Here is a 17,438-nt window from a genome sequence, read left to right on the forward strand (position 1 = left end):
ACAACAAAAGCAAATAACTCAAATGAATAAGAATTTCACCAGGTGTTACACTTTATGGTAAAAAGGGGAGCGACTACTAAAGGCAATAAGCTACTTATCAATAGCGGATTACATTAGGGTAGAGGAACAGACTGCGTAATCCAATCAGATTGGCTTTTATTTGGGATTTTAAACTACCCCCCCAAGCTTTGCTGGCACTGAACATCATTCCTGTTCGCCTTCATCAGCAAAGTGGTTACTAGTATACAGTATGGCAAGTCATACATAAGTTAATAAACTCCACACTTTAGGATTAAGACGTCCGAATTTTGTCAAAGTAAAACCTCTCCCTCATGCCCTGAACTCTTTAATTCATAACTCCATGTTAATGAGAAGAGGCTGAACTGAACATATTTAGATTTAAGCCATTTTTCCTAGGAATGTTAAGAATGCAAGGCTCTGACTTTAGTTAAGTGAGGTCTCGTCATGGCACACGGAGAAGAGCAGAGCTTATGAGTGCCTTTGTTAGGGCTTAACTCCTCTCATTTTCACACAGTGTTTCTATTAGTCGAACACCGTCTCCCTCCCCCCAAACCTCAACAAAAAGTAACATACACCTCCCTGCAGTGGGATAGTAGGGAAAAGGCTGGTGCAGATGGGAGGCAGGTGGATGGCATGCAGTCAAGGAGTTCTGGCATAGAAACAGACACATCAGCACAAAGAGGCGAGAAAAGCTGTGAAGTAAGAAAGCAAGATGGCAAAGATGAAGACAAATGCATGAAAACACTTCATATACTTCATTCAAATGTGTTCTCTATTTATCTCTATCACATTTCTTTTCCAAATCAAGTTGTTTCAAGTAATTCAAAATATTCTTGAAGCTGATCTTGTTCAAAATTCAATAATTCTGCATTAAATTTCTTGAGTTAATCTAAAGACCACGTGACGTTTCAATGTTGGTGACCTCTGCGCTTTGTGATTTTATGTTGCCTATGTTTCGGTTTTCTTATAATACGACCAATATGGAATACATGGTTTTCCCAGAAAACTTGCTAACCCCGTGACTCGTCACTTAATTCGCTAAAGGTGTTAGCAGGTAGATTGGTAAAGATGGCAATGTTCACAAAGTTCAAATGAATTAAAAAAAAAAACCCTGAGCCTCCCTGTGTGTTGACAAACTGACCATACTGTGTTGCCATTGCACTTCCAATCATGTCAAAGAGACTCTAGCCTGTCTTTACCATCACTGTTACTGGTGTATAAAAAAAACCCCTATAAAATAACCACGCTTAGCCTGGTGGGGTGCAAGAAAAGCCTTGCAGCCCACCAGGCTTATAACACGTTGGGGGGAAACCTTGGAGATATTGTGGCATATTCTGTACAGACAACTTGACTTTTTGCACTTTTTTTAGGATGATGAAGTCATTTAGTGTGAAGACAGAACCCTAGAACATTTTTCCTCTACAGTACAGGTGGAGGAATCAAGCTGAACACAGCTGTTTTTAATGCTGAGTATTCAGTGGCAGCGGGGGCAGCACCCTCCCATTTAGCCAAATGTTGTTGGTGAAAACACACATGTGCATCACCCACTCTCCTACTCATTCCTTCCATCCTTCTCGCTCGTCCACCACATCTGAGCAAACCTGGGGTCGCCACGTTTAAAACTGAAAACCACAGAACAAGTGCAGACGCTTCCAAAGGGTGGAGGAGCGCTCAACGATTTACAGTTTACCAGACAGACTGCAAAACAAATTTCTGAATAAGTACCGACTCATTTAAAATTTGTTTAATGACAATGTGAAAACGCAAGATTCTTCCACCTCTCTGTAAATATGCAAGGACAGCGACTCCTACACTGAGGTCAGGTATTAGCCAAGACCTTAACAACCCCTCTCCATATTTAAGAGGAGTCATGAGAAGCTTAATGCATTGCTTAATTTTCTGAGGTATTTGTGTCAGAAAGTACAGTGGCTGGTCTAATACAATACATTATTTGATGGAATGGCCTTTGGAAACAGTTTAGTCTTTTTATAAGCATCATGAGTAACAAACCTCAAGGAAAATAACCATGTTCTACTCTTCCTTGGGAGAATATGACTTTAGATATGCAAGCATGACATAGCAGGGTGCAGAAAGGAAGACAAGCAAAACTGTAAAAAAAAATTATTGTCTCATCAAGTTCCAAATGATATCCTTAAAACATGGATTTTGTCATAAGCTAGAGTTGTTGAAACTTCTACTTCACAATAAAACAGTCTCATAACAGCAAAAACACATTCATAAGAAAAGTAAAAAAGAAAAAAAAAAAAGTATATTGCACCACCCAGAACAATGAAGCTGACCAATCTAAAGGAAACATAAAAGCATAAATAAGTTTTTCATAGTGTTTAAGAAAAAATGAGGTTGCAACTAAAAACAAGGGTTAATTTTGACAACTGAACAGATTTCCTAAGTTAATTTAAGGGAGATATGAAAAACTATACCAAGATTTTAACAAAAGGACAGCCGTAGGAAATGAAAACTTCAAAAGGCCATGGGGAGAGTCTAATATTTAAATGACGATAACTTCTGCCTCTTCACTGTCAAAATACCTACATTTTTAATTATTCTATATTTTATCTATATATGAGGAGTTGTTTGTTTTTCTATGTGTGGGTAGTGGAAAATTTGTTTATTCCAAAATGAGACCTGGCATAAGGAAAGAAGAGCATTTCAGAACTCATCATCTGGATCCAGAACCTATCAAATAAATCCAATTCCAAATTTGGCTCCAAATGATCACAAAATATATTTAATACAGAAGTTGTTGTTGTTGCTGCTGCATATTAAAACCACATTAAAAGATGTTTTTATTAAGTTGATAAAAATAGTAAAAGATGAGGTTTGACAGCTTACAGTTTAATGTGTAGCATTCCTCTTGTTGATTTCATCTAAACAGTAGCTAGAACACCAAAAGACCAGCTGGCAGAAAAGAACAGGATGAAGGACATTCCTGTCTAACTTTTTTTTTTTTTAAGTAATTTCCCTTTTTCCTAATGGCATGAACTGGGCAGCACAGCGGGAAGTGAGTGCCCCCTACCACATCAAAAACGTCTGAGACGAGACGAGGAAGCCTTTTAGCTTCAGCCATGCACTTCACCGGTAAATATTTCATGCATGGCGAATCTCACTCCAAATTTCCTTCGTATGTCTATGACCTTATAGGACTGCCACTTTGGTGAGTTCACTCTACTAAAGAATAGAGCAATGAAGAAAAAAAAAAAACTACTTTACATAAGGTGATATTGTATTTGGGGTGTGAAGTACTGTGGAGCCATGTCTGTTTTTGGATTTTTAGGAATATAACACCAAGTTATTCATGGAAAATCCACCTAGTCACAGATTTTTACATGGAACATATCTAGAATATTTGAAAGAAAATGTAGCTTGGGAAGCTGGAATAGTTATTTGCAATGCTACTTTACACAATATTGGCTGGCATTTACAATCCAGGAGTTGCATTTATTAGCCAATCAGCACTCCGAGGTGCTGATTGGCTAATACCTGACATGAGCAGATATTAGTTTCTGCAGTAGTGAAAACAGTTTCTACTGAGCGTATTAATGCGCATGAAGGTATTTTTGGCTATTAAAATAAGCAGCCATAAGTGTTTTGAGAGGGAGACTCAAGGATTTGCGGATTTTAATTATTGACGTGTTGCCTTGTGACAAACTGGCGACCTGTCCAGGGTGTACCTCGCCTCTCACCCAAAACATTTGCTGGAGATAGAAACCACTGCCCCTCCTGACCCCACTAAGGACAAGGGTGTGCAGAAAATGGATGGATGGATGGATATGGATATATACATATATTTTTTGCATTGCAAGTTTTGGTTTGTTTTTTTCCAAAATGGATTCTCCTTTTACCTTTTGAGAGGTTGTGGACCCGGTTATTTTTTTATTATTATTTTAAAACAGAAAAGACTTCTTGGTTACATTTTTTTCGGCTTAATTGCAGAAAAGCAATAAGTGTACAACTCTGGAAAATCTCAAAACAATTTTAACTTTATGTTTGTCCTAATATTTAACTCTGACATTTAACATTAGCCCTGTCAAAAATAAATAAATAAATCCTTTCAATGACTACATATGTGCCATCTGACTGAATCCACATGATCATGCTGCATCCATTACACAGCTTCCTGTCCCCAGATACACAAAGTCCGAGGAGTTGATCTTCCCATTTAGGGATGAGCTTACCAGACAGATCATGGATGACGTCCAGTGATGACGACCATGAGTAACGCTCCATTGTCATTTGTGTGATGGGAGGCATCAACGCCTCCAGCTCATATTCACCTCGCTTCTTCCAGTACAGAAACATCTTCAAGGAGTGGCTCCTTTATACAGTAATGACTATCAGGTGTGCGTTTAAAACATTACCTCAAAACTGAGCTTCACCTGTACTAAACAATAATTACAAACCACCATCTTCACTTAAAACACAAGGAAAACCAAATGTCTTGCATTAAATCCTTCCAATGTATTAGAAAAATCAAACCTGGCAACCGGTTTAACTGCCGTCTGCATGTTCTGGATCTTAACCTCATCTGGCACGCACTTGCTAAAACTTTCTTTAAACTTTCTGAATCTGACCCGTCAAAAATGTGTAATTAAGTGAGCAAACTAATTCAATCCATTACATCTCCAAGGTTCTGAGCCTGGAACCACCTTCTCCAGTCCCACCACCAAAGCAATTACCAACATCCATCTATGGCCCTTCTGTTTCAGAACCTCTTCCTGTTGATCCTATGGACCTTTTTAAGTTTTCCACTAATCAGTCACTGAAAAGCCACCCACTGGGCGCTGTCAAGCACCAACTGCTGTCCTCTTTTAATCCATTTAAGCAGGCTATTCCTGACTAAAATTACAGACGTCCAGCTGCTAAAAGGTGTCGCAATCTTATCTCCAGGAGTAAGTAACGGTTCCTTTCCTGCTGCTGCCTTTGAGCCTTGATATCATCCATGGTAAAGTTTCCTCAAACTGCCCAGAACTCTTGTGAGAGCCAAGCAGCTCATGTGTAGGATCTCCTGGCGATGACCGGGGGGGGGGCTTTCTGCCCACTCCATCGGACAAGTGTTGTATTCATGCTGAGGTGAGTTGCATGCTGGGATGGGCAATCTAGGCCAATGGCTTTTGGACCGGGTGACACAAAGATCTCTTTTTGAGCACCCTCCTACATCCAGAGGGGATTTTCTTTATGTTTTCCTCAAACTGTAAACGGCTGACATTTTTCTGCATTGATTAGTGCCCTCGCCCTTTATGGGTCTTGAAAGATTTATTTCCTTCCATGAAAGCACCAGCTCTGTGCAGAGGGAGCTCAGTCATTTCTGTGGAGGTACAATGAACACATTGGTCCTCTTGGATGCGAGAATGGGCCACAGAAAGCCTAGTTACAAAACACTCAGCTGAGACAATGCACTCCACTAACTCGATATCTTTGAAGGGCAGCTGAAGGGGTTGAAGCAACATGCAGAGACGTTTCCCGTCAAGCATAATATTTTCCGCCAGTGTTGCTGAAATGTTCAAGCACTGCTATTATGCGTCTAAAACTGGAGAAGAAATACTGTGAGAACGTACTGCACCGGCCGGGGGAAGGGAGGGACGTTGTCACACATAGCGACCCACATGTCCAATTTTGGGATAAGAAATTAGAGGGTAGGATGAGAGCTGGTTTGCTGCTCAGCTCCGGGCCTTGCAGACATATGGTAATAATCTGAAGCAGCTTTGAGCGCGCTGCTTCCCTTTTAATGAAGAGAGCAGTCGTGCAGGATGAGAACGCGGCTGCAAACACAAGGGCCAATTTCCACCTACTACAGAAACAAAGCGGGAAGCCGAAGGGGAGTGAAAGGGGGGGCAGAAAAATCGGACGGCCTGCCTTTTATCTTCCTTCTTAAGATCAGTTTTTAATAAAGGGGCCCTTTTGTAAGCAATCTGAAGAGCAGAAAATCCAAGTCTGTTGTGTCAGGAGTACCTATATTGAAAAACATTTTGATCAGTTCTTCCTTAAACAATATGTAGACCATTATAAAAAGCGTCATAGTTACGTCAGTTGAATAAAGTCTTCATATGAGGAAAAACATATTCTTAGCAGAAGGTTAGACTCTGAGCAGGAACATTGTCCAATTTCTAACTCCTCCTACCCGGGTTGGAATTGCTGTTGTATAGCATTGAAAGATTGCGCTTGGATTTCTTGGAGCTTACAAAGAATTTGAATGAAAAAAAAAAAAAAAAACCTAAATGTTACATTCCTCCCTAAGCAGAACGTAAGGATTGTTTTAATACCATAATCTTTATGACCTGACATGTAAACTTTTTGCTCAACGAACACACAGGACCAGCCCTTCCCATCACCCCTACGCAAGACTTCATGTCTTATGGCCGACTAGGTTTGTATTCAAAACCTCCAAGTCATACAGAACCTTCTCAACACAAAAACAAAAAAGAAAAAAATATACCCTTGCTTAATAAAGATTTCAGCTGATGATTTGCCTCCACCACAGCCTCTCTATTACATTCCTCCTAATGAGGCTTCCAGTACATTTTACTAAAAACTAAATTCTGCATCAAGTTCTGATGACGTAGTCTTTTCTTCTGCCATTTGTGTCAGTTTTACACAGAAAAGTATTACAGAAAGATAACACTGATTGACTATAACAGTGCAACAGTGATTAATACCTCTACATATCGATCTCAGTGATCAGCAACCTTTACAACTTTAAGAACCATTTTTGATTTTTAGCCAACTAAACAAAAACTACATGATTATTCACAAAATAAATATATATGTATTTTTACAATATACTCTTAGACATTTGCTTTGATTTTAAATGACAGAAAACCAATCTTATTTTTGGGGTTTAAAATAAAGAAAATCAAATAAATTAAATGAATAAATACATTTTCGTCACTGGAATATTCAGACGACAAAAATGTAGTTTCCAACCTAAATACAAGAAAATACTCCACAAAAATATTTACACTATTAGTGTAAAATGCTGCTAAGGCTAGCATTTTATTTATTACCTTTACATTTTAAGATGGTGTTCAATTCTTTATTATTGTTGGCCAAAGACCAAGAGCCACAGGTTGCTGATCCCTGGGTCTAACCAATCCTGGACTACCTTCATTAGATTCATTAAAAACTACAGATGCAAAAGATGCCTAATCCCAATCGGTACTGCAATGCAAGCAATCAGGAAGTGGTATTTTGTAGGATAGAATATTGTAATTGTCATGAATTCCAATTCTGCATGTCAGAAGATGTTGGCTGTTGGATCGATTTTAACCACCCTTAACATTCATAACTTGGGTGTTAAACCTGACAAAAGGTGGAGACATCATCAAGGAGAAATTGATATAAAAGAGGAAAACATGAGTGAATAATAATGTATTTAGTCACTGAAATATTTAGTAATAGTATTGCAACTGCATGTGCTCCAAATAACATGCAACCCTCCTTCAAAGAATTTTTTGGATTGATAAAAATTTAATTTTAGGGTGAAATTTAACCAACATAGATAATCAGGGATTTTATATTTTTCAAAATCCTGCAACATCTCCTGACCTCGATCAGTCTGTACACCCTTAGTAAATAGTAAGGCAAAATTTTGCCAAGTCTGGATATGAAGTTTCTGAGAAAAGCGTCAATTTGTCTAGACCATCCTGAGGCCCAGACGTAGGAAGAATACAGTAGACAGTTTTCACATGTGGCCAACAAATTCCTGCAGCTTCTTTAGTGTTGCCCAAGGCCTCCTGGCAGCTTCCCGGACCAGCCTTATGAATTCTGGAGTGACGCCCTGCAGTACCTCATTGCCTTTGTACATCATACTTGATTACAATTGGACTGCTGTACAAAACATGTCTTATAAATTTATTGTAACTCTCCTCTGATTGGCTAAATAGAAAGCCAACTAGTTTCATACTGCTGGTGGTTCATGAATATCACAGCTGGAGCAAAGGCTCAATCTAGAAAACTTTAAATGAAAAATTATTTTTAAATTATTCTGATTCCACTTGTAAAGACTGTGGCGTTAAAGAAAACTGTTGCCTTCTTTTCCACATCAAAACAATGTACAACTTTAACAAGACTGTGGAGCCTTTTTATAGAGACTGTAAAACAAACAAGTTGTGGTTTTATTTAGTCTACTGGCTGCCTGAAAACATCTCAGTGACAGTAAGACTCAAAGAACTGCACACCCATCCAATTCTCAACACTGACGTTTTCTTTAGTTATCTGGTGGATTTTAAAAATGAGAATAAACTGAAACTGATTTGTGTTTTTTTTTCCTCAACATGTGTACAATGCTCCTCATAGAAGAGGCAGGTACTGATTTTCTAATAAAGCATTGAGATTTTTTTGAAAGCCAAACAAATGTCTTTGAAAATAGGCAACTAAGCTACCTCTAAATTATTACAGTTAGACAAAAACAGGAAGACAAAACTGTGTGTGTGTGTCAATCATCAATGAACTGGATCCCCAGTAGATTCCCACTCACTGAAGAATCAATGATGCGCTGAGGAGAAGTGTGTGTGAGAATGACAGGACTGTAAACGAGGCCTTTTGGAGTGTGTTTGCGGCAAGAAGAGAAGTCGTGTGAAGCCGAGTGTCATCATACATGGTGTAGTTAAAGGCTTCAGCGTGGCCATGTGAGTGAAGGTTGGAGGTTATATTTAGCAAAAGCAGCCCATCACAGAGGCCGAAGTTAACCCTTTACCAGAAAATCAGGATTCAGATCCTGAGACTAACAAACGTGTAGCTGATTTATGTCATTTCAATGTTCTAATTATGCAATTGTGCCACAAATGGTGGAGCAGCAACTTTAAGTGTTCAGTTTTCTGTTACTTTGGTCGCAGCTAAATGCAATGTCAGCCTAAAATCCCCTTCGTCTTTTTTTTTCCAATAAGTTTTCCAGAGGTAATCTGATAAGGCTGAACTTAGTAGTCTACAGAGTCCCATCAAGTGACACACACACCAACGCAGTGAAGAAAGTTCACCTTGATTAAGATGTTCCAAGGAACAGCATTATAAACCAAACAGTGCTGTCCAAACTTTCTTACACCACAGCTTTTCCACAGTGTTAGCTGCAGCACCAAATCACACTTACAGTTTTATCTAAAATATTTCAGATTGAGTTTTTAACTCCAGTATAACTTTGGTCAACTGTATTATGTTTTTTTAATAGCAAAAACTGGACTTTAAGAGAAAAAAAAAATCAAACTGCTTTGAATTGAACATGTGTTGTAAAAAAAATATATATATAACTGTAGCCAATATTTCCAAACTCTATAAATGAGCCATTACTTCTGCTTCTTAAACTTTTCACAGCCTTTTTTCCCTCATAAGACCACTGAATGTCATGTTGACATTTCAAAAGTGCAAAAAAGTTGGACATTAAAAAATAAACACGTTTTTTCAAGATGACAAAGACAATTTGCCTTTTCTAAGGCACACATGTAAACAAATTGTTTTGAATCCAACATGCTTTGCTAATTTTTTTTATGTTGATATTTCAACATATGATTTAAAAAGCATTTTAATTCCCAGCAGAAGCTGACACAGTTCAGATCTCTAAAGGAGGAATGGGCCAAAATTCCAGCAAACTATTGTGTGAAGCTTGTGAAAGAATTTGACCCAATTTCTACAGTCTAAAAATTGAAAATCTATGGATGGAAATATAGCTAGTGTGGTTAGTCCAAAAAACAAAACTGAAAAGTTTTTGAAGAAGTTACCCAAAATATTTCAAACCCACAAGTGAGATCGTTTTAAAAGTGCATTTAAAGTATTGCAATGTACTCCCAAAAGGTACACTTTGTTTAGTTTGCAATGCAAAGAGACAACACATGAACCATCTGAGTAAAAAGGACTATCCTCTCTGACAGATTCACCATAAAGCACTGTATAATTTAACAGTCCATTCCTGAAGCAGTAGCTCCAAGGAACCAACAACCACTCCTCAACTTGTTGACAGAAATAATTCCATAATTGGAAAAATCTGGCTGAAATTGCAGTGGAGGTTCTACCTTTGAGAGACCGATAACAGAGTCAATGGGAATCAAAAACACTTATTCGCTGAAAATACAGTTATTGTCAGGTGGAAGGCTGCAATGTTCATAAACAGTCATTTAGCCAGGGTGGAGGTTAGAAGTGTGGAAGGACACATTCAGAGATAAATGGTTGCAGTTCTGTTTTCCCCTCAGAGAAGGTGTGTGTAAGCGCGCGTGTTTGACCTTAACGTAGTCCCTTTAATTATCTACTGCTTACTTTAAAGAAAAGCAGCTCACCATTGGCCTTTTAACACAATGAGACGCTGTAAGGCTCTTTGATGAACTGAAGTCGTTTCAGGTTTACTGCCTGACGTCTTTCTTGATTTGAAAAAGCAAAAGTAGATTAAAGTTGTGCATTAAAAACAGCTCAGTTAAACAAGTCCTTCTCCAGCACAATCAAATATGGCCTAGAGAACACACAGTTTTAAAGGCATGTCCCTTCAGATGACGACAATTTGTTTGTTTAAGGGTCAAAGTTAAGGCACAAGGAACAGTTTGGGCTTCTGTTCTCTGACAGCCAAGAGTTCTGGGAGGGCGTAAGAGAGACGGATGGTAGGAAAACATGCGTGAGGAAAGACTGAAGAAAAATAAGCCTCCAGCTGTGGGACGTTTATGCGAATGACTTCATCCCTGACTGCAAACTGGCTGAAACTGCAGTCACGTGTGGAAATCCCGCAACACCTGTTTCTGTGTAATATGATATTCACCTTTGCCGAGCAGGGAGAGCCTCGTCAAAAGACAAACCTCTAGATTTGCATATTTTCTTGTAAACAGTATGTCGACCTTTGTTTTGTCTGGTGTGCCTTAAGAAGATCTCTTAAACTTTTTTTTAAATAATTTTTCTGCTTTTAGGAACAAAGAATTTATTTCCTTCAAAATAAAAGATATGAAAAACACACACCACTGTCAATCTTGCATTAAAAATCTCATCTGTTGATCACAGCTTAACAGTTAAAGAGACAAAGAATACTTCCTATAATAGGAAGTTCAGTTGGGTTATATTCTGTAAAGCTTCTTAGCTCAAGTATCTGGCTGGACAGAACTATCCATCAGACTCGCCATCGGCAAAACAAAGGCTTATGAGCTTTACCCAAACAGAAATTGCTAATGCAGAATTTGGTTGAACGCTGACTACTCATGATCTACTCAAAGAAAGTCATCCCAGTGCTGTCTAGCAGAAAATCCCTCTGGTTTGATCAGTGTTATACAAAACTACAACATGTGCAATAAACTGCTCAGTTACATTTGGAACAGTATAATAGTTCAAAACCTTTGTTTGCCTATATATTTTTTCCAATCTGTCCAGGACATAAACTTTCACTTGCTGCATTTCCATTGACCAAATAACTGCACAATTTAAGAATTTGAAAATAAATTCACTTCATGGAAACGTTAATTTCGAGAAAAAAAAAGTTTTTAGACAAAAAGTGTTGGCACTATTATATGGTAATTTTTTGGCCATATCACAATGAATTTATTTCACAAAACCGCAATGGAAGTCACATGGTCAACAACCAGATGTTGGCGCTGGTGCAAACCACAAAGAAGACAACAGGAAGTTGTTGACTGATCATGACACAACTTGTCACGTGAACAAACTTATTAACCTACGATTTTATTACGCTTCTTATTTAATGGAAACATCGCAATTGCAAAATTGTGTTTTATAAACATTACTGGAATATTGACAAAGTTTTGCACACATTTGTTGTTTAAGCGCAAAACTGAAATCGATCTTTGTGACCAAGATGCCAGAACTCAGGGAAAGTGCTGGGCTTACGCAATTATGGAAAAACAATATCAATCAATGAAAATGTGGGTAAATTAAAATAAATACCATTACAATATTCAACACTGTCATTAATATGACCAGATTTCCTTCAGTTTGTATTAATGAACATTCCAAATGGAACGTTGGTAACATTCCAGTCGCCAATGTTAACCAAACGACAACCTAAATTTGATGTAAATATCTAAACTCCATTTCCTTTCAAAATTTTAAGTTAAGGGGATGGAGTTATTAGAAGATTAATTACTTTAACATGACAGCTTTCAAAAGTAAGAGAGGAATCAAAATGACAAGACCGAAGGGATTCGATGGGGAATTTCCATTTTAAAAGAAATACGACCCTAGAACATTTTCAAAAATCAAAACAAGTTAACACTCCCTAATTTTGCCAAAAGGGAATTTTTTTTCTTGACAAACATCTCTAAATACAATATCAAGCTCTGTCAGAGTAAAATTCACATGCAGCAATACCATAATACTGAAATCCATGAAAATAAGCATGTTTTCTGTTGGACACAATAGAGAGGATTACTGTGCAAGTGCATGAATATACTTAATTATAGACTAACACGCTTTACACTTAACCAAGAGGTGGAGACCAACACTACTGAGTCAGTTTTGACCAGTTCTGACTGTGGAGAAATGCAGAGCACTCTACTGGATGATTTCAAACAAGAACTTTAAAAAAGAAAACGTCTCCAGGGTCACTGGTGTTAATGAGATTGAGGGCAGATCAAGGCTTTCACAGAACAATTGTGTTCGTGCAAAATCCATATTAGAACATGCCGCAGCATAGCATGAGACTGAGAATTTTACTTATGAAAGCTGAAGGGAAAAAAAAGAAAAAGAAAAAAAACTGTGACCTGGGATGGCATCAGGAAGAGAAATGCAAAGAGGGGAACGAGAAAGGAAATCACAATGAAACAATGGAGAGACAGTCCAAACAAGGAAGTTTAGAACACCAACAGGCCTTGAGCCAGACTAAAAATCACTAACATATATACAACAAACACACTACGGCACACACGCCCACGTTACACCAGTCTCCAGCAGAGAGACTGAACCCTTCTCCATATGTTCCCTCAGCACTGACGAGCCTATAAAGATTAAGTCCCACGCAACTCCACTTAGAGAATAATCTCACAGTGTCCATCTCACAGCAGTTCTCCACCTTACTGTCATTATTATAGCTGGCCCAGTCTCTACTTCTATTTGGGTCCTTCACAAGCCAGATCAAGATTGAGATATGAAATGCAATAAATGCTCTGCCGATGGCTGTTTCCGAGTATAGAACTGACCTCATCTTTAGAGTTAACTCAGTAAGGTCATCCTTATATGGCGCAGAGAGAGAAGACTTTCAGGAAACTGACTTCCCGGTGACCGGGTAAATCTGTAATGCTTTCCAAAAGCGATTATAGTTCTTTACCTTTTTCAGTTTGTCACATTATAGCTGTAATCTTGTATGCACTTTATGTGAATTCAAAGTATCACATTATGATTTTTTGTGATAAACCAACACAAAGCATCAATTCAACTCCACAGAAGGCCTGGCTGTATGTTTTAGGGTCGTTGTCCCGTTGGAAGGTGGATCTCATCCCATGTCGTAAGGACATGTCCAGGACAGTTCTGGAGCTAAATCCAGAACTGTCCTGGATTTAGCTCCAACCATTGTTTCTGACCAATTTCCTGTCCCCATAGCATAACGTTGCCACCACCATGTTCCACAGCAGTGATGGCATTTTCAGGTTGCATGGCAATTTGCATCTAGGCTTAAAAAGTTCAATTTTTCATCTTCAATGCTTTCTTTTGACATCTTTTCACTTTTGCTCAAAAACCAAATCTGAATCACTAAGAAACATCCTGTCAACAGATTCTCCCACCTGACCAGAGGATCTTGTCATCCCTAAAATAAACTCAACAGAAAGGCCAGCTCTATGCTAGGATGTCCCCTCGACCCAATGGAGGCGATGAAAGACAGAAGACGCCTGGCAAACATCCTAACGTCCCCGTTGGACAATGTCTTCCATCACATGCATCAACCGGTTTTTGAACTGCAAAGCTCCTATAGTGAAGCACTGCTGCATCCTAAGTGCACAAAGGGGCATCAACATAGATCCTTCCTTCCAGCAGCTGCAAGACTTAAGAATCAAACTCAGTGTTAACATAACTGCTGCCCAGTTTCTAATTTCAAAACATTTCTGCTGTCATTTGCATAGATTTTTAATTTCTTATTTAAATACTTACTATCCACTCAAGTCTTCTGGTTCTAGGAGGAACATATCGACACATCAAATGTACATTAACATGTATATTTGATGTATAGTTGCTTGATGATGGCATTTGACAAAATGTAATGTTTATTGCTCATTGCTATATACATTTATGACATAAAGCACTTTGAATTGCATTGTTGCAGAAATATTTGCACTTTGAAGACTTTTTTCTCTTTAAAAATCTTACTCAGCTGCACATAATCCAAGTAGCTATGTTTAGAAACAGTGCAGTATTATTTATCTTATGTTGTAAATGTGCCCTTACTCTACAGTCTTGTCCTTATTTGTATAAATTTACTTACCTTTGTGTGAATCTCAAACTTACTGCTGTTGCACCTGATTTTCCTCCACAGTGAGATATTAAAGGATATTCCTATTTCTATGTTGTTTTGTTTTAATCTAACCCTGCTTTAAACTTCCTCACAACTTTATCCCTGACCTGTCAGCTGTGTTCTTTACTCTTCATGGTGATGTTTGTTCACTAATAATCTCAACAAACCTCTGATGTCTTCAAAGGAGCAGCTCCTTTTATCCTGAGATTAAATTTTATGAAGGCGGCTGCACTTGATTTTGTTCAGGTGCGTCAGAATAAAAAAGGGGGGGATGAAAACAAACACTCTTCACAGTTAAGCACTAGTTTGGGTTGATCCATTATACAAAATCCAAATAAAATACAACTAAGTTAGCAATGTGAAAAAGTTTAAGGGATGTGAATACTTTGGCAAGGCTCTAATGAAAGTTGGTCTAAGAAGTCAAGGTAAAGAGGTTTGGCTGAAATAATTTTAAAAAATAAAATAAAATAAAAATACATTGGACATAGGAAACTGCATTTTAACATATGAACATGGTAACTTTTTTTACATGTATGTATATATAAAATGTTTTGAGATGAAGGTTACACTACAAACAGCAAATTTGTTGGCATACTTCTTTAAAGATCTGCAGTAACTTAAACCTTTGTAACTTTATCATTCCAAGACTCAAGTTCACACAGTTTGAACTGTTGGAGCATCATTCATAAAGCAAAATGGTTCAATTGTCCTGAGAACGAATCACAGCAGACAGAGCTGAGATTTCTGGCCTGGGCTCCTTGTTTTTCAGAGGAGAACAGAGACCAGACAAGACATCTGGTCCCAGATTAGACCTGTGTGTTTAAGACAAGCTTAAGACTCCGGTGGCCTGGAACACTGAGGGGTTCCAGACTCAACCAATTAAGACCGCTAAACTTTAAACTCTGTGCTTACTTTACTTACTGCATGAACCCATGAACTGCCAGCACTGCGTGCATCACGCATGAACATGCACCATCAGGCAGATAGAGCAAAGCACTTTGAAGACGAGATAAAGAAAATCTTTGTCTCTTATCCTTTTGTAGATTCTAAACTTTGAGTTATGAGTTTTTGTGCTTTGCTGTTTAGAACTACTGTACTTTGGCTACCTGTGCCATGTATTTTGCTTACTACCTGAATATGTAAAACAGAAGCAGTCAGGGGAAGTCTGGATAAATCTAAACTATAGCTGTGAGAGAAGAGAGGAGTAGGAAAAACAGTGCAGTCAATGGGATTGGGCTTGAGAGTGGAGATCCATCATCTGAATGTTGTTCCAGGGCAGGACTTCAGATCAGCCTGTCCTACCTCCTCTGACTTTACACAAGAGTGGATGACTGCTTAAGGTTGCCAAATCCAGCCATTAGTTTGACGCTTCAGAATTCCTGAGCAAAGTTCATGGAAAAGTTTGGAATTACTATTTAACATTTTCCAGATCTGGGCAAGTACAGAAAGAAAAAGAGGGAAAAAAGCCATTTCCAGACTTAATATCCCATCACACTGTCAGAAAATCAATGTGAGATCCACCTCGCTGTTTGTCCATCTATTATCCCAAAATCTGTCCACCAATCCAACATCCATCACCTTGTTCCATCCACCAATTTCAATGTCCACCCATTTCTGTGCTCATCCATCCATCCATCTCCTTGCTCATCCATCCACTTTATCATCCATCCACTTCCTTGCTCACCCATCTATCCACCCAGCCATCCCCTTCCTCATGCATCCAGCCATTTCCTTGCTCATCCATCCATCCATCCATCCATCCATTTCCTCAACCATCCATCTTACAAACTGTCCAGCAAGGTTTGTATTCAAAGCATGACCTTGACAGAATTCCTGCAGTAGACTATGTCAACTCCTGCATTTACAGGAGAAATGTCTAAAACTGGATTGAAAACTTTGTAGTCAGTCTGGTAAACTCTTGGTCACGAAAACTTATAAGAACCATGATGCCCAGAGGAATCCGGGCCACACAGAACTGGTGGATCCCACCCTGGATCCTGGAGAATTGCCCTGTTCCAAGTAACTTAAGTAAGCTTGACTTTAACATGCTGACCTGTCCACTGTGTCCCACTGGTACACTAACACATGCAACAAACAGTAGGCTACTCACTCAGTCTTAACCGGAGCCCAAGCCAGCTCCTTGGAGGCGATTTGTGCAGAACCGAATTCATGCTCCACTTGTTCGGAACCATCAATCCCTCCTTGAAGAACCCTCCTCCTCCTCCGCCGCCTAACAACCAGGTACTTCTCGGGTCTTTGTCGGCGTTTCGAAGCTCCACACGGATCGGACTCTACTGTTTGTTCGGCTGTCTCATTGTTGGGGCCATTTTCATTTCGCTCCTGCTACCACACTAGACGAATCGGTGGGCTCGGATTGCGTGGTTCAGATCAGCTCGGGTCGGTGTGGAGCACAATGCTGCATGCAGCTCAGATCGCAAAGAAAAGCATCGCTCTCCGCACACAGCAGCAGAAAGTTACTTGAACTAACCAGTGCTGGGGATCAGGGCTGCAGGCTGGACGCAGCGCACAGCGGCAAATAACCTGTTGCAGGAAAAACAAGCAGAGAGCTCCTCGACGTTGGTTGGGGGGAAACAATAAAGCTCAACTGGTGAAGCTCGGTCTGTATGGGAATGATGGGATTTAGAGGACGAAAATCTTGTCCGGTGGCCTTTAAACCCGCAGCTCTGAGGAATGATTTCCTTACAGCAACTTTACGCAACGCGCACAGCTGAGAGTGAAGGCTAGTTTGCTCTGTGGAGTCTCCGATCGACCATCCGGCTCTCCTCCATTCATTCACACTGACTGGGCTTTCAAAATGACTCGTTGCTTTGTCGCTCTAGTGGCCAAGAGCGGAGGTTCATTCAGGTTATACACTTCTACCCACTGAACATTCAGTTATTCTGTGCACGCACTACGTCTTATGAAATATAAAAGGGGGAAATGGTGAACCTTTGAACTTCACTGTCATGCCAAAATCACC

At 39.2% G+C, this 17,438-nt stretch overlaps 1 protein-coding gene across 1 annotated transcript in view; it reads right to left on the reverse strand.

The window, feature by feature from the left end:
• The window catches only part of plekhg5b (pleckstrin homology domain containing, family G (with RhoGef domain) member 5b), an 80,363-nt gene extending 62,925 nt beyond the window's left edge, over positions 1-17,438 (reverse strand). Inside the window, exon 1 of the mRNA XM_088007141.1 lies at positions 16,569-17,438. Within this exon, the coding sequence (XP_087863267.1) occupies positions 16,569-16,650 (82 nt within the window). The 5' untranslated portion in view covers positions 16,651-17,438. The remainder of the gene's footprint in view (positions 1-16,568) is intronic.

Source organism: Poecilia mexicana, unplaced genomic scaffold (assembly GCF_051168715.1).
Source record: "Poecilia mexicana isolate PSO_F unplaced genomic scaffold, ASM5116871v1 scaffold_7, whole genome shotgun sequence".
NCBI classification, from domain to species: domain Eukaryota; kingdom Metazoa; phylum Chordata; class Actinopteri; order Cyprinodontiformes; family Poeciliidae; genus Poecilia; species Poecilia mexicana.